The sequence below is a fragment of the Amblyomma mixtum genome, chromosome 3 (assembly GCF_055824585.1).
Source record: "Amblyomma mixtum isolate Tamu chromosome 3, ASM5582458v1, whole genome shotgun sequence".
Taxonomy (NCBI): Eukaryota; Metazoa; Arthropoda; class Arachnida; order Ixodida; family Ixodidae; genus Amblyomma; species Amblyomma mixtum.
The window spans coordinates 417,723,992-417,742,225 of record NC_143014.1 but is presented as its reverse complement, the minus strand read 5'-3'; the positions used below and the strand labels follow the sequence as shown (position 1 = coordinate 417,742,225).

Here is an 18,234-nt window from a genome sequence, read left to right as displayed (position 1 = left end):
CTTTTCGCGATTAGCAACGACTTAACGGCTGCTTCAGTTTCTTCCGTACAGTCAATTATGCTTGACCTTGAGCAAGAGTAGAGACAAGAATAGCCGAATTTTGAAGAAAAGGTATCAAAACACGGCACCCCAAGCAGCACAGGTAATCGAACCAACATTGCAAATGAATGGTTTCACTCTGGTCCTCGGTTGGACCGGATGGAACGGATGCAGAAACAAATCGCTTTAATTAGCTTAAATCAGTACAAAATGTCATCAAGGCTTATCGGGCGTGGGGTAGGTAATGCTTAAACGCTGATCTCTCAGCGGATGCAGCTGAAGGCTTGGCATTCCACACTCGTGAAGTAGACGCCAGGCAAGACGCTGACGCTGGTTCGTTGAACAGGAGAGTACAACTTGATCTGCCGCAGGTGGGTGTCGTAGCCATACTTGTGGTTGGCCAAGACTGCAATCTGTATAAGAAAGACGCGGACAGGGCGGCCAGCCGAGTCTTGCATGGGAATGTGCACCCATCCCATTGGCTCATGCAGGTCAACAGTTTCGAACAGCCGCAGGTCTTCGAAATTGTCTCCCACTTTCACTGCAATCCTGAAAGCACAGGTAAGACCAAATGTTGACACTGTATAGCCTGCGTGCAGTTTCATTCATGGGGCTACAGCAATCAGCAATGTAGGACGCGAACTGAATTTGACCGGCGGTAATTAGCTGATTAGGGTAGCCTCTTTAGCCTAGAAGATGCGTTCGTCGTACGAATGTGGAGCATTCGGCGCAGTTGCGAAGGAGTGTCGGGAGGGGGAGAGGGAAGGAAAGCAGTGGCCTGCGTGTGCAGATCACGCAGCGACCACCTGAACCGCACTTCTGTCATGATCATAACAGCACCGCAGGAGTGGGAGAAGGCGAACTAAAAAATAACAGCCCTGTGGGACTAGCAGCGGAAACAACGGGAGGCGTAAGTAGACCGGAGCAAATTCCGCGGCATTGGAGAAGAGAGGTTCTAGCCACTAACTGCATTGCGTTGCTGTATGTTTTAGTGTTCATGTTCAGAACCGAGAATGAAGTGCACAGCGTGGTGTGAATAAAATAAAATGAACAATTCCACCCAAGTGCGTCCTGATGAAGAAAGTCAACGGCTGTAATAGACAAACGCGCCGAGGTTCAGCGTGTGCCGTAGATTGCGCGCACCCAGATGAGGCGCGAGGCTCAGCTCTCGCGGTGGGTTGCTCGAACGGAACATTAATGGGAAGCTTAACTAGCTTGCAGTTACCGTGTTTAACGCCATCGCCTAAACACTCTAACTCTGCAGCATGCGACGGCAATAGTGAGCCGTATTGTGTAGAAGAGGGACGCAATCCAAACAAGAGCACCACCAAGAATGGCAAGCTGCGCAGGACGCGCCCCGAAGCGATGCCGAAGGCGCGTCCGTGTCGCAATGAATGTAACACGTAGGGGGCGGCTTTTCAACAAAGCTGCCAGTGCCTACTATTTGTAGGTGATGAGTTTAAGAATGTGTGCGACATGTATGACAGAATATACGGCTTATGCGAGACATTGCGACAGTCACATTCAACCGAGTATCGCGCTACCGTAGGCCGGGCTGTACATCAATGCCTGATCATGGCATGAGCCAGCAGAAGCAACGAGACTAGGCGCGTGCGCCGGGAGCTCACAGCACGAAGGTCGTTCTCTAAGCTTTTCCGAAATGTACGCGCAACTCCTGTCGCTGTAGGCGCCATCTCTGCTAAGCAGCTATAGAGGCAGCACGTGGCAGAAACAATTTACTTTCAGTACGCAAGGAATATGTGATGATGCTTTTGTTCTTCAGGCCGCCGCGGTGGATCAGTGGTTATGGTGCTCGGCTGCTGACCCGAAAGACGCGGGTTCGATCCCGGCCGCGGCGGCTGGAATTTCTTTTGAGGAGAAATTCTAGAGGCCCGTGTACTGTACGATTTCAGTGCACGTTAAAGAACCCCAGGTGGTCGAAATTTCCGGAGCCCTTCACTACGGCGTCTCTTATAGCCTCAGTCGTTTTGGGACGTTAAACCCCATAAACCAAACCAAACCTTTTGTTCTTCATGCGTAAACCGTGAAATAATAGGGAAACTACGTAGGCACAGGTCGGACAAAGCTTAGTGCGAAATTAAAGTTATACATTGTGTTCAAAGTCAGATTTTGAAAGAAATGGATAGAACACTACAAAAAACGTATATTTTGTACATGGGATATGCGGTCAGGGGGAAGCAATCTGGGAGGATGTCATCTTAATATGGGTAATTAACTATATGCGATAATCAACTTTTTATTCTGTGCAGCTAACATTCATGTTTATATTGAAGACTTCGAGATTGTGGCATGTGATTCCTATTCCATTTTGTACAATTTTAGTAAAGCTCCTGTGTCCTGAGATATGCGAGTCCAGAATTTCAGCCAAATTCGTATAATTACACGTTCAAGAGCGCAGCACTCGGCATGAAGCTCCTTCCTAGTGTGACGCAGGTGTGGACTGACAGGCGACGGGGATTACTTGGCCAGAAGTGCGGCATCGCTGCGTTTGACTGCATGTGAAGTCTAAAGCGACACCACGTCTTATCCCCCACTCTAATAGCGATCGCTTAACGCCGCAGTGCTCGCCCAGCGCCTCCACTATTTTTACAATACCTGCCGAATATGGCCGATCCGACGGTCCAAGGTCCTCCCCTATCCTCCTTTCTTATTCACCCTAGTTGGCTAGCCTTTGCACCTGCTCTACTGCTTTGGGGGAGAGTTATATCTGAGTGGCGCCTGACGAAGGAAAGCAGAAGAAGAGAATTTTAGAAAGGTTCTCTCTTTCTTCCTGAGGTGGCGCTCTGCATCTCTCATAAAAAAAATTGCAACACATGGCAAAAACTGAGAATAATAATGCTCCGAAGTTCAGGCAAGTGTGCAGATATAAATGTCATGTTCGTGAAACGAACACCCGGAAACGGAGCATGAAATCTGACCTACCATAAGTCAGGCCATATCCTACTCGGAGTAATTGTCGCTGTTTGCTCCACTACGCGCAGCAGCCTGAATTGAAGTTGTGTCCACAGCTAGGTCCGACTGAAAAGCTTTCGAACGCGTACTCATGAAAGCGTGTTGCGAAGCCTTGTATGCACGTTTACGAAACGTGACCAGTTTCGTTCACAAAAGTCGGATGATGGTGGCATCTGCAGCAGTCGGCAAGCCAGATGAGTTAGCGGCTGGTTGGTGCAAAGGCCTAGACAGATGGTGCCACGTGCTACAGTTCATTAAATGATAGTCTGCGTCCATTTCCCTTAGTGTTACTGTACAGCCTTCCTACCCAATCTCTGTCACCAGCAAGGTAGGCTTGTATTTGGCTAAAGACGCGTACGTGTGCGCCTTATGTATCGCACGGCGGAATTTTCAGCCATTTTCTTCTACTTCAGCTCTGAGTCCAAGTATTAAAGGTGTATTTTCAAGTCCAGCCTAGAGCATCTATAACACCTCGCCTTGAACTCACGTACTCGCAGCAGGATCGTTTGAAAAGCACTACCCGGCATCGACGATGGCATCTGCTAGGGAATCGTTTTCAGACTCTTAATCTGAGGGTCATGAGTTCGGACGACACGTTGGGCGCCCGAAATGTGGGTGCTTCCAACGCTGCACGCTGTAGAGGTTTTCAAACAAAAAAAAATCCTAGACTGAAAGCAAGCAATCAGTGAACCATAAATTTGCATGAAAAATTGTCGTTTTTTTTTCAATTTTTCCTCGGCTGGAAAGAAAACAAAAACTTTTTTCTCCAAAATTGCACTGTTTTTTTTTTCAGGGCTTCAAATCTCTACTCCTGACAACAATCAGGCGCTAATCAAACGATGCTAAACAAAAAAAAGCGTATGAAGAAAAGGAGGCAGATTAAAGCGAAATCAAGCCCGCTTCAGCACGTGCTCAGGAGCAGTCACCGTTGATAAATTTTGCCGTGCTAGTAGCGTGTTTCACCAGGCATGGGGTGCAGGAACACCACCGCTGTGGCAATGGAGGAAGGAACATGGGTCGGAAAGTTGGAGTAGGGGAAGCAAGGGAAATACTGTATTCACATATTTACAACATTATTTACAAAAGAAACAAACACAGTAAAAGCTGAGAAGAGTCTCAGAATATCGCTGCTCGATGAATATGTCCAAGGACCTAGGTGTCCCAAAATCTCCAGTTTCAAATAAAGTTTTTACCACCACCACCTCTCGACTCAATACACAACTTTAGCATACCGTGTACCGTGTTACTGTTACCGATACAGGAGTACCGGGAGCCCGCGCGCAGTCAATTCGCATGCGCAAACTGCCTTGACGCCGCCAGATGGAGCCACGTACCCGGCTGCTGCGCGCGCACGTGAAGCATCGGGACCAATCAACGCGGGCGGTGTGGTGGTGGGCGGGCACCCGGTAGTCCGGTAACAGTAACGATATCATGGTACACGATATTTTAAAGGTGTCTAATGTCTCCGCCCGTCGTCTCCCTGGCAGTGGTACATACATGGTCGCAGGGTCATTGCTGCTGTGTTGGGTGCTGCCACCCAACACCGTTCTTTTCAGGTGGTCGCTTAGAGGCGCGTACTCGGAGAAGCACCGCTGAAGCAGAACCCCGCACTGCCTCTGGGAAAGGCTTAAGTTAAGACGGCTGTGGCGGAAACACAGAATGGGAGGGGGGGGGGGGGGAGTCACAACGCCGTAAAGGCAGTACCACATGGCAGCGTGTCTTCGGCGCCGCGTCAGTGTATCTGCTACCGGCGAGTGTCGCTCGGCGCCGCAGGAGTCGGCGACCAAACATATGAGGGCGTACGAACTGGCGTCTCCACCCGGGCGTGTTTGTTTGAATTGCTGTTGAGTTCCGCTCGCCCACGAGATGTTTTGCCCTCCTCGTGCATACAAAAGTGGTTGCGCTACAATACAAGCCTCTTATGATTGCAAATACTTGTATAAACAGCATATAGACAGAAATTCTATAAATTTAATTGGCTACAAATAAAAAGAGTTGTTTATTCATTTATTAATTAATACCTCAAAGGCCCACTAGAGGCATTGCATGAGGGGTGGACTAAAACATCATTTAATTAGATCGGTGATGAATGATTTGAAGGATTCAACGCCAGGATGCATAAAAGCTTCAGCGGGCAGGTTGTTCCAGTCTCTTGCAGCCTGGGAGAAAAATGATTTCAGATGCGCAGAAGTGAATGCTCAAGCTGTATGAACAGCTTTCGGATGACTGATTCGAAGTGAAAGGCGGTATGCAGGGGTGATAACAGAGTGACTTCAAGGGGAATGATAAAACCTGTGCAAAAGGCAGAGTCTGGTTATTCGCTGACGGTATTCAAGACTGGGGAGGTTAGCTTTTGTATTCAAGGCTGTTACGCTCGTATGTTATGAATAATCGCAAAATATGAATCTTATCGCAAGGCTCTCGATGGACTCGAGGGTTCTGGCTATGTTATTTTGTTGGGGGACCCAGACTGAGCATGAATATTCAAGTTTAGGATGAATAAGAGTGAAATAGGCGCGCAGTTTTACGGAAGCAGGTGCCAAATGCTAGTTTTAGATAACCAAGGACACAGCTTCGTTGGTTATGTTCATTATGTGGGAGGTCTAAGATAATCTTGCATTAGGCAGACTCCTAAATATTTATATGAAGAAGCGTGGGATATCATAGAACCGCGAAGGGTGTAGTTAGGAGTAGGATACGATCGGCGACGATGAAATAATAATAAACTTGTTTTATTAACGTTTAATAGACATTACCAGTTTGCGCACCACTCTTCCAGAAGTTTTATGTCGCATTGCAGGTGGTACGTGTCTCTGTTGTTGGTGATGCTCCGGTCGTCGGTGAAGAAGCGAACGGTGGAAGATAGATTACTTGGCAACTTGGGAGGTCGTTAATGTAAAGTAAGAATAATAGAGACCTTAAAACCGTGCCTTGTGGCGCGCCTGAGGTAAAAGGGGGAAATGGAAGATGCGTGATTGTTAACCTATACGAACTGGTGGCGGTTAGTCAAAAAATTTCGGAGCCAATCGTATACTAACGGATTCATCTTTAGGCGTGAAAGATTAAGTAAGGGGCGTTGATGAGAAACTTTGTTGAAAGTTTTTTCAAAGTCTAAGCAAGAGAGCGTCTAGGAATATGTTCTTTGAGAGCCAGTTGAGAGGTTTTTTAGGAATCCGTCTTGAGAAGGGTGAAAAAAGTTGACAGTCTCCAAGAAGGTGATGATGTGTCAGTAAATTGCGTGCTCCATTAATTTACAGGGAACGCTGGTGAGGGAGATGTATAAAGCCGCAATGTATATAGCCGGGGTGTACGTATAAAGCTGCAAAGTATATGGCTGCCGATACATGCAAACTATCGCATATACTATTAGTATAAATAGTTGTAGATATATCTGAATAAATGCACGTAAACGTCCCCTTCTTTTGTACAGAGTGTGCAGCGAAGTTCCGCAGCTCGATATAAACGAGCTTGAAACATCCCAGACTTCGCACAAAACTGAAAGCCGCAGCCCTACTGCACATAATTAACCGCTGCAATTTTACTGCGGCTACGAAGACACCTTGTCAGCGTCGAGGACCACACCATTTACTCGCGCAAAACAAATTTCGTTAACAATGGTGCCACGAAACGAACGAACCTAACAGCTTACTACGCTCTATTCGTCTGGCACAGAACAGCAATAAGCGGCGCAAACGCCTGAAGAAGCGTCTGAATTACACCAGCCGCCCTCCTCAAGTCAAACGGGGTCTGTTATGAAAGTAGTAGGACTCATTTTGTTTTGTAAAGTTTATTCAACATAATAGTACAAACGATTAGAATTTTTCAAAGTAGCACCCTTCCGCACCTACACCCTGCTGCCAATGAGTTTTCCAGTTTTCGTACGCCTCCAGGAACGCCTGGACCGGAATGCTGTTTAGCTTCCTCGTCGTGACCTTTTGAAACACCTCTACCGATCCGTGATGTTTCCCCTTGAGCGTCGATTTTATTCTCTGGAATAGAAAAAAGTCTGGCGGGGCAAAGTGTGGGCTGTAGGGGGCCTGAGGTAGCGTTGTCGCCTTGTGCTGGCAAAAAATCGGGGTCCTCATTCACATGATGAAGGAGATCCTGGCAGATCGCTTTCCGGTTGGCCTTTTGCTCCTCTGACAACACTCCCGCACCAACTTCGCGAACACTTTCCACATGGCTAAGGTTTCGGTCACGATCTCAAAAACTTGGGTTTGAGGAAGGCTCATGTCATTAGCAATCATTCTGATACTCATACTGCGATCACAGCTCAGTAAATGTTTCACTGGCTACACATTTTCGTTGGTCTTGCTGGTTGAAGGGCGTCCGGAACGGTCGACGTCTTCCAATCTTTCCTGACCTTCTCGGAACCGCTTGTTCCCCACAAAAAACACCTGATCTGCCCAAGGCAGCGTCACCGTAGGCCCCCTTAATTATGTCGTGAATCTCTTTGCCCATTTTACCAAGATTTATAAAAATTTTATCGCGTATCGCTGATCCAGTAAACGCTCCATGATTTTGCGTGACGAGACGTTTCGACAAGGGTTCACAGTACAAGTGACCAGCTCTCTTCAACGGCCGAGAGCCGACTGCCGATTTTCCCCAGCATTCCCAATATCCCCTGTTAAGTTCACTGAACTTTCTGCGGTGCCATCTAGCCTCCAGCACAGTGCATAGAACCGCGGACGCACGACGGACACCGCGGACGCACGGCGCGACGCGCGTCGGTGGCTGCTGTTGTTGCTGGCGGCGCCGTCGCCAGAACGTTTGTTCTCTCTCCGGTTTGCCACTTTTTAGCACGAAGTGTTCTGCAGTGCAGGTTTGAACGCCTGCAGTCTTGTTTGTTGCTACTGGACGCTGGACCCCCTCAGTGACAGCCTTTCCTTTTTCTTATAATAAGGAATCTTCGGCGGTGATTGTTCCCGTGGCATACGTGCGTTTCGTATGCACGTGTGCGGGAGGGGAAAAGAAGAGGAAGGCGGAGGTTTGGAACGCGGCGAGTTTAGTGTTTTTTGTGTGCGTGCTCGAAACTTCTCCTTTCCTAGGCATTTGATTGGCTCTCATCCTTTCCCCAGTATTTGATTGGTTGCTGTCCCCGCCAAGGGCGGAGACAGAAGGTTTAAAACGGAAAGCTCCCGGTGAAGTGGGGCTGATTTTGTGTAATAACGTGTCAGTCATGTTGTAAATAGTTTTCTCCTTGCTTGTTTCTTCTCGTTTATTTTGTGTAAATAAATAGTTACGCTTCTTGTCCCGCCATCGAGTAACGTGACTGTTTGCGACTCCGAACCGTCAATTCATCACCATCAAGTATTTCCTCTCGTCACCACCTGAAGGGGAAACTCAACTGGCGCAGTCGACACAGGATCGCAACGTCTTTCTGCTCGAGGCTTTGGACGGAAGGTGAGAAGATCAAGTCGGTGGACAAGCTGCAGAGTGGTAGCTCGTCCTAAAGGAGGAAACGCGAAGCTGCGTCGAGAAACAGACGAGAGACGCAGGCCAGGACGCCTTCCTTGAGAGCGTCCGGGTGGCTGACCGGCCCGAACGCAGGTCGAGTTCGAGAGGACGCCGGAAGCCCAAGTCAGCGAGGAGCTGAAGGAGCTGGGCGAAGACAAGTCTTCGAGGGTTCGAGACAGCAAGCTGCTGAAAGGAACCAGGCGTCCACGTCGAAAGGTTCAGAGCAAGAACCAGGCGACCACGCGAAGCGCGTTCCAAGGTCGTAAGCTGCTGTGGGACGCACCCGTGTGCGTCTACCTTCCCGGGAGTCCGCTGTCATCAAGCTGAGTGCGACAGCAGTGCGATCGACGGAGCATCGAGAGAGGTAGGGCACCTTTCTGCTTTCTCCGAAGTTGCCATGTCTGTATAGTGATTGTAAGCTATAGGTAGACGCAATGACTGATACAGTGATGGACGCCGCAGGGAATGGTCTAGAGACTAACAGGCAACCTGCGTCAGCAGAGCAAGTGCCAGCGACAGAACAGGCACTAGGAAATATGACACAAGCATCGCTTGTAGAAAAGGACCATCAGGTTCAATTGTGTGAAATTGAAAAGTTAAAGCTCCAAATTGAGCTGGAAAAAATAAAACTGACTCAAATGCAACTTCAGTCAGTAGCGGATGCGCAACATTGATAGAGGTCAGGCACAAAGCTGGGCGATTACGCAAAAGAATTGAAAGCAGTGCTGGCGCCTATGCCAGAAAAGGATCCAATGGTGCCCGCATGGTTCAAGAGTGTTGACACAATGGTGGAGACCCTTAAAATTCCAGAAGAAATTCGTGGGGCTATTCTGTTGCCATTTCTGACTGAGAAAATGAGGGCGTTTGTAGCAGCGAATCAGATGGCAGGGTCATGCCATATAAGGAGCTTAAGGAGAGAGTTTTAAAAGAGCTCCGAATGACTCCGAATGAGTACAAGAGGTTGTTTGTGGCGGTACGCAAAGAACAAGGTGACTCATGGCATCAGGTAGCGACCAGGCTCGAGACAATGTTCACGTACTATGTTAATAGCCGAGAGGTCGAAAGTTTGGAGGATTTGAGAGATTTGATGATAGCAGATCGTTTCAAACAAGTGCTGCCAGACGAAGTCAGGACCTATGTCATGCAAAATGAGAACCAAAGCTGGCTGACGGCTAATGAAATGGCCGGATTAGCGGAAGCGTTCGAGGAAAACCGGCGGGTAGGCAAAATGCGGGAGCGTTTCGAAGGTTCTAAGCCACCGCAGCAAGGTGGGGAGAAACGGGAAAAGGAGCCGCCAACTCCAAGCCCTAACACTAGTGGGAAAAATAGGCATACAGGTGTGAAATGCTTTCGCTGCAAGAAATATGGGCATATCTCTATTCACTGCCCAAGTGCACAGCAAAGGCAGGACGCAACAGATTCCAAAAGGGACACGAGCAAGCTAGTAGCCCGAGCGGAATTGCTTGTCCCCGATAAACTCGGCTCCGAATTGGAAAGGAAAGGAGAACCCGATCGAGCGGTTGAATTAGACTCCCTGACTTGGGTAAAGCTGCAAATCGGAGATAGTCCGACAGAAGCTTGTGTGGACTCAGGGAAAGAGATTACAGTAGAGATTACAGTATCGTGTCGAGATGACTGCTCCGGTAGAATAAAACTGAGAGGTGCGTTTGGACAGACAGTGGATGCAGACCTAATCTATGTGCCTATGTTCTTAGTACCGGAAGGAGAAACAGTCAATCAGCAGGTGCCAGTACTATGCTCTGTAACCGCAGAGCTAGCCGAAGGTGTAGGTGCGTTGCTGACACCAGAAACTTATTCACTGCTACAAAGAATCGAAAAGCAGCAGGTGCCAGATGCAGAAGAGAGAGCTGTTTTCGAACAAGAGCTGAGCTCTACACACGGGGTGGATGAGGACAAAACAGAGGCTACACTCGAGTTCGAGGAGGAAGATAATGCGGAGCCGATTGTTGCCTCAGCTTTTGCTATAGGGCAGGAACGAGCAATGTCAGAAACTACATCCAGGGCTCAAGATTTTAAGGTGGAGCAGCGAGACGATATATCGTTACGAGAAGCGTGGAGACAGGCACGAGAGGGTAGCCACGGGATGGTTGTACACGGGGAGTTACTTTTCCATGAAGAAATGATTGATGGAAAGATGCACAAACAGCTAGTGCTCCCAGAATCTCGAAGGCATGAAGTGCTGGAACTGGCACATGACCGACCAAGCGGTGGGCATTTCTCGGAAAAGAAAACCAAGCAGAGGATTAGAAGTGCATTCTTTTGGCCAACAATGGTAACGGATGTGAAGAACCACTGCCGCAGCTGTCACACGTGCGAAATGTTTTCACATGCAACAGTTAGAGACCAGGTGCCAATAACGCCGCTAACTAGACCAGAGACACCTTTTCAGGTAGTGTTCCTGGATTGCATAGGACCGCTTGAACCTGGGTCGGCAAGGGGACACCGCTGTGCGCTAAGCATTGTTGATTTGTGTACGAGATGGGCAGAAGTTACACCGCTCAAAAACCTGACAGCCAAAGCTACGTGTCAAGGGTCGATAGAGGTTTTCACTAGGTTTGGGTCTCCTGAACTGATTTGTTGTGACCAGGGAACCAACTTTGTGCCCAAATTAACTCAGGAATTCATGCAAAGGAATTCAGATGCGGTTTTCTACTCCAGAACACCCTCAGATTAACGGGATCGTGGAGGGATGGAACGGAACATTTAAGGCTATGCTTCGACATGTTGTACACGATCATCAGCGAGAATGGGACCGTCACGTTCCATGCATGCTTTGGGCCTATAGAGAAGTACCTCATGATGTGACGGGCAGGTCACCATTTGAACTAATGTTTGGACGCACCCCACATGGACCGCTCAGTATCCTCCACAAAACGTGGGCTGGTGAGTGGACACCGCCGACGGGACTGAACAAACCGGCTGCCCAATACCTGTCTGAGCTAAGGGAACAGATGAGTGACGCCGCGAAAAGGGTTGACGAAAGGGTAGAAGCCATACAGAAGTCATATGCAGCCAAATACAACCTCAGGTCTAGACCAAAAGAGTTCAGAGAGGGGGATCCAGTCCTCATACTTGAAAGCGGTCAAGTCGGTAAATTGCAGCCGAAGTGGCGCGGACAAGCTGTTATAAAGGAGAGGAAGCGAGATAACAGCTATGTCATTGACACTGACGAAGGAAGCATATGGGTGCTTGCGAACAGGCTGCGGCCTTACGTAGCACGAACTCAGAATGTAGGGGTTGTTTTTATTTATTTTGTATTTATACAAAATACCCCTATAGGCCCTCGAGAGGGTATTACATAGGGGGGGGGGGCACAGGCAATTGAACAGAATAAAAAAACCACAAATATAAAACAAACAACAAAAGCACAAATAAGACACACTGGATGAAATAAGTAAGCAAAAGAATCAATCAAAAGCACAAATAAGACACTTTGCATGACATATAAGTAAGCAAAAGAATCAAAAGAATGGCAGCGCGGCAAAGAACGAAGATTACTGCATTATTAAAATTATACAAACAGAACACTAATACAATGAATCTTTTTAGTAACAAACCCTGCAAAAAGGAAGCCATGAACAAATAAAATAACAATGTATGCGAAGAGTTAAGCAGTAGTTATTGAAGATATAAGTTTAAAATATTTATCAGTTCAGTGGTGGTTGCGATATGTGAAGGCAGAGTGTTCCAGTCAGATATTGTGCGTGGTTGACTCGGATGACGAGTTTGGTGAGATGTATCAGACTCCACATTGCAAATTGAAGAACCGACCTCAAGGGTTTGAGATCCTGGACGGATCGTTGACGCAGCAACAGAGACATGAGCTGTTTGATGTCATAACTGCTGCATCTGAAGTATTTTCCGAGCGCCCAGGTAGATGTAAAGTTGGCTGCCACAAAATAACGCTAGTTCCCAACGCCAAACAAGAAAAATCGCACCTTTATAAGGTACCTTTTGCATTCAGAAAGGAAATAGAGCGTCAGGTAGCGCAACTGCTGGAGTGGGATTTCGTCTATCCTGTTGACAGTGCGTACGCGCATCCAGTGGTGTGCTTAGCCAAAAGGGATGGGTCGGTAAGGATGTGCATTGATTTCCGGAAATTGAATGCCATTACAGAATCAGACAGCTTACCTATGGCCAATATGACAGAGATGCTCTATGAGGTGGCAAGTGCAAGATACATATCGGTACTGGATATGACGCGCGGATAATGGCAGATCGCTTTAGACAAACAGTCGCAGTGCCTTACTGCGTTTGCCACACCTAAGGGCTTGTATGCATGGAAGGTAATACCGTACGGGTTGCGAAATTCGGCAGCAACTTTTCAACGGATTATGAATGAAATCCTAAAAGAACACTCTTCGTATGCAATGGTATACATTGACGATATAGCCATTTTCTCGGCAACCTGGGAGGAGCACCTCAAACACCTACGGGTGGTACTAGAGACTCTGAGAAGGGCAGGCTTAACGGCAAATGCTGGCAAATGCAAGTTCGCACAAGGGAAGGTAAAGTACCTTGGCCATGTGGTAGGGTCAGGCAAGCATGCTCCCGTCCCAGAGAGTAAGCGCCCTCACTAAATTGAGCGCTCCAAAAACTAAGAAGGAGCTGCGTAGTGTATTGGGTCTGTTTAACTATTACCGTGAGTATGTACTGGAGTATTCAAAGGTAGTGCGCCCATTGACGGACCTGGCTAACAAGTGAGTCCCGAATACCCTTCCATGGAATGACAAGGCAGAAGAGGCGTTTTGTGAGGTGAAAAGGGTACTGGCATTGTTGCAAGAGCTGGTCGCACCTGATCACATCCAGGAGTTCCTTCTGACAACGGATGCCTCTGAGGTTGCGATAGGAGCATGTCTGTCGCAGTCAGTTGAAGGGGTACAGAAGCCAATTGCATTCTTGAGTAAGAAATTAACGCCTGCTCAAACCAAAATGGTCTGCAATTGAAAGGGAAGGTTTTGCGGTCGTGTGGGCACTGGGGAAACTGGATACCTGGTTATTTGGGGTTAAAGTGAAGGTCGCAACAGACCACAACCCGCTCACGTACCTGACCCGTTCAGCGCCCACTAGTGCGCGGTTGATGTGCTGGTCGCTTGCATTGCAGAAGTATGACCTAGAAGTAGTGCATATTAAGGGCTCACTGAACAGGTGTGCTGATGCACTCTCTCGGTTGGAATGCAAGGAAGAGTAGGATTGGAAGGTTAATTTTTGTTAGGTTGTTTGTTTGTTTCCAGGTTTGCTCTTTGAGAAACCACAAACGATGTATCTAAAGGTAGATCTTTGGTATCAGTATGTATATCGGTTGTGTGGTAGTGCTCTGACCATTTAGCTCTCTGCGGCAGTCACAGTGGGCATTGAGGGTTACGGGCTAACCTGGCAGATAGCATGTAGGAGAACGGACATGGCAAGTTCTGGAATGTGCGGACTGGTGTCCTAACCTTGTGTGTGTGCGAGTTGAGATAACCGCTGCGTGCGCGTATGTGTGCGTGTTGGTGGACTGATTGGACAGCTGGTGTACATGTGCGTGTATGTGTGTATTTTGTTGTCGGACACCGTGAGTGAACTTTAATGCCCCACTGACATCGAGTTTCCGTGTGACATTCTTGCGTGGGAGGTGTTAAGTTCGCTGAACTTTCTGCGGTGCCATCCAGCCTCCAGCACAGTGCATGGAACCGCGGACGCACGACGGACACCGCGGACGCACGGCGCGACGCGCGTCGGTGGCTGCTGTTGTTGCTGGCGGCGCCGTCGCCAGAACGCTTGTTCTCTCTCCGGTTTGCCACTTTTTAGCACGAAGTGTTCTGCAGTGCAGGTTTGAACGCCTGCAGTCTTGTTTGTTGCTACTGGACGCTGGACCCCCTCAGTGACAGCCTTTCCTTTTTCTTATAATAAGGAATCTTCGGCGGTGATTGTTCCCGTGGCATACGTGCGTTTCGCATGCACGTGTGCGGGAGGGGAATCGAAGAGGAAGGCGGAGGTTTGGAACGCGGCGAGTTCAGTGCTTTTTAAGGCGGAAGCCTTTAATGCCTCATGGTTGTAAGCAGGAGCTGTCGACAGAAATGTCACGCTTTTTAATTGGTCGAAACGGTCGTGACGTCACAGTGCGCGAATTTCAAACGGGGCCAATTGTACTTTGGCTACCAACCAAGCAACCAATTAAAGGGATCGTATAGTGATGCTCCAAGAAAGTTTGACTGAGTTTAGTTAATTGCTTACTCAACCAATTAGTCGAATTAACCTTTCTAGTCAGACCAGATAAATAAAAACGAGTAAGAAATTCGCCGAGCTTGGGAATCGAACCCCGGTCTCCGGAGTGCGAGTCGAGCACGCTACCACTCCGCCATGTTAGCTCGATCGTTTGGAATGAACAAAGGTGCGTCTAGTGAATACGGTGTCTTCGTTCACTCCCATCTTCCTCCCTTCCCGTCACGGTGAGGTTTAGGTGTCCACCGAGATATGAGAGACAGATACATTGCCTTTCCTAAAAAACTAATTTACCAACGAGCAAGGCGTATTTGTCTTCGTTTCAGATTGGTCGAAATTGTCGTGACGTCACCGCGCGAATTTTGACGGGTGTCCACCGAAATATGTGAGACAGTTACTGCGCAACTTCCTTTCCTCAAATACAATTTTCGAGTAGTGTCTACTGAGATATGTGAGACAGTTAATGCGTAATTTCGTTTCCTCAAATACAATTTTTATTTTCTTCATTACGGCCCCTCTTCTTTAACTCACACTTCCTCCCTTCCTGTACGGTGCGGCTCAGGTGTCCAACGAGATGACAGAGAATTACACTCCCATTTCCTTTCCTCAAAAAGCGTTGCGTTCAAAGGGCAACACATCGCGCCGAACGGGTGGTGGCGTTCCTTGGACTCCGTGGCAGCGCTACAACACGCTGTCGCGTTCCACTCCTAAAGGCGAATCTTAAGCGTCATTAATTGGCAGTTATTTAATGCACCAACAAAATGTGCAGTGAACAATCACGTAGCAGAATGCAGCTCTCAGGCTTCGGCTTTCACCACTTTAGCAGCTAAAGTTCCTCGTAATTTTTGTGTGCGTGCTCGAAACTTCTCCTTTCCTAGGCATTTGATTGGCTCGCATCCTTTCCCCAGTATTTGATTGGTTGCTGTCCCCGCCAAGGGCGGAGACAGAAGGTTTAAAACGGAACGCTCCCGGTGAAGTGGGGCTGATTTTGTGTAATAACGTGTCAGTCATGTTGTAAATAGTTTTCTCCTTGCTTGTTTCTTCTCGTTTATTTTGTGTAAATAAATAGTTAACCTTCTTGTCCCGCCATCGAGTAACGTGACTGTTTGCGACTCTGAACCATGAATTCATCACCAACAAGTGTTTCCTCTCGTCACCACATGAAGGGGAAACTCAACTTCCCCCTTCAACGATCCTGCACGCGCAGACCGCCTCTCGTCCACCCGTTGGCCCAGGAAAAAAACCAGTCCTACTACTTTCAGAACAGACCCTGTAAGCAGAGAGAATGCCTCAGCCCACCTCTGCGAACAGCGAGCAAAGGTGCCGGTCGAGCCGATAAACGCTGGAAAAAGCACCGCGCCGCGGATGAAACGAGAGCTACACAGAAAGGGGTAGGAAGCAATTCTCTGACAGACGCGTGGTGTAGGAGCGAGAGAACGAACCTTTATTAATCGAATATAGAGGATGAGCCGGATTCTTCTTCGACCGCAGCCCTATAGTACGGGATGCCGCCGCATCACGAGCCCGGCGTGCGAGGGCAGCTTGCGCCGTCGAACTGGAGCACCCGCAGCCCCTTTGCCGGTGGAGGGAACTGGCAATGCCTGTTTTTGTAATAGTCGATAATTTCTCGAAACCGCAGAAGCAGTCGGCCAGGCTCGTCGGTTGGAGTAGGACAGAGAAATCAACAAGGCGCGCCCATGTGCAAGCATGACGCAAGCAGTGCTACCATCGGCTAGGCACGGTGTCGCGTAACCGATGCTATTTATTACGTACGCCTGGATCAGTTATAGTAAGTTTCTCTCCTTGAGGCCTCTTTCTTTTGACGCGATCCTCCTCAAGAGCCCGAGAGTTTGCATCGCGTAGCTTTGTACGAGGCCGGAGAGAAAGATTAACTAGACTCCCTAATCCGGAGACGCGTTAAGAAGGCGCTCAGGATGCACATGGGCACCTCGACCGAGCGGCTGCTCGAACTCGGGGTGCACAGCACGTGGGCAGAATTGATGGAAGCAGTGCACGTCTCCTAGTTAGACTAACTACGACCGAGACGGGTAGGATGACCCTTGTAAAAGTGGAACTCAAGCAGACAGAGGGATGCAAACCAAAGTCGAAATTAGCAGGGAAAGCAGGAACGCAATGGCAATTCCCCCTTCCTTATTAACATGCATCCATATTTTAACGTAGAAAAAAAGGCTAAAAGAGCCGAAGATCAATAGCGAAATATTCGAAAATATGGAAGCGAAGGGAGTCGCCTATGTCGATGCGGCGAGTGGCAGAACGGGTGCGTCCCCATTTCTTTTATTTCATATCCGGGGTCATTCCGGAATTTTTGGAAACGAGTTAGCCGACCAAGCTGCTGGTAGTGCCGGCCAGTTTGGAAGTTTACATATTTCTACCCTTTCACGTCGTTGCGTGCGTTCCCGTTTGCATCATTCTTCACTTCTTTTATGGAGCATTTTTTGGCGCGAGAATAATGGTGGCACTGAACTATTCAACTGGATCCCTGATACACATAATATTCCCCCTATTCGTCTACCCAGGAATCCTCTAATAACTTTATTTACTGGACATGGTAGATTTCCGTTCTATTTTAAAAGATTTGGCCTGTCTCCGTCTTCAACTTGTTCCTGTGGATTGTTATGTGAAAATATCCGTCATTACTTCCGGGACTGTTCCGTTACTGCTTCTTTAGTTTCTCGTTTAAAATTTCTTTGCTCATCGGACATCACACCATGTGTTTACCCCTCCGTTCTCCGAAACCCTGCTACTTGTGCTCTTCTCCTTCAAATGGTTCATCGCATAAATAGTACAATTCCAAATTATTCACGCTGATTTCTCTCTTTCCTCTAATCTCTCTTCCCCAAGCTTTGCACAGCGGAGCACCCCGTGCTCCTTTATTGAGCGTAGGTGGCTTTGACGAGGCGTGACTGTGACTGTGACTACGTCCTTGACTGTGTGACTGACTCTGTCTTGACTGCGTGACTGTGACTGTGTCCTTGACTGCGTGACTGTGACTTTGGTTTTTTCTTTTGTCTTGATTATGTTTTTATTTTTCTGATTTTTATTTTGTGGCCGGCGCTCAGTGCTTTCTTCGACTGTTACGGTGACAATGACTTTGCAGTGCCTTGGGTTTTCTCTTTTTTTATTACTATTATTTATTCCGCGGACTGCACGCTGTGCTTTGGCTCTCTGCCTGCGTCTAACTTTTATTGGGACGATACTTTTGTTTTCTTTTTTTTTAGTTTTTTTTTATGCTCTGTTTTTCGCTTAATTTTTTTTTCTTCTTTGGAACAATTATTTCTTTTTAATTTATTTTGAATTGGCGTTAAGCCTGGCAAAGCATTGCTGGTCCAGGCATCCTCTCTCTTTCTTTTATGTTTTATTTACCTTTTTTTGAAAGGACCAATAAAAGGGTAAAAGGGTGCGGCAGTAGCCTGGGTAGTTGATGGCCGAGGGGCACCGCTTTCCGTGGCAGCCATCAGAGGCCGCAACATATAAACTGCGGAGGAAGTTAGGGTAACGCTCGCTTGCGTAGGAACGGAA

The 18,234-nt window shown here is 48.0% G+C and overlaps 1 protein-coding gene across 1 annotated transcript in view; it reads right to left on the bottom strand.

Moving 5' to 3' along the window:
* Nucleotides 1-242: 242 nt before the first annotated feature.
* Nucleotides 243-18,234, bottom strand: part of LOC149357782 (anaphase-promoting complex subunit 10-like) — a 28,895-nt gene continuing 10,903 nt past the window's right edge. The window contains exon 4 of the mRNA XM_089584949.1: nucleotides 243-588. Within this exon, the coding sequence (XP_089441075.1) occupies nucleotides 303-588 (286 nt within the window). The 3' untranslated portion in view covers nucleotides 243-302. The remainder of the gene's footprint in view (nucleotides 589-18,234) is intronic.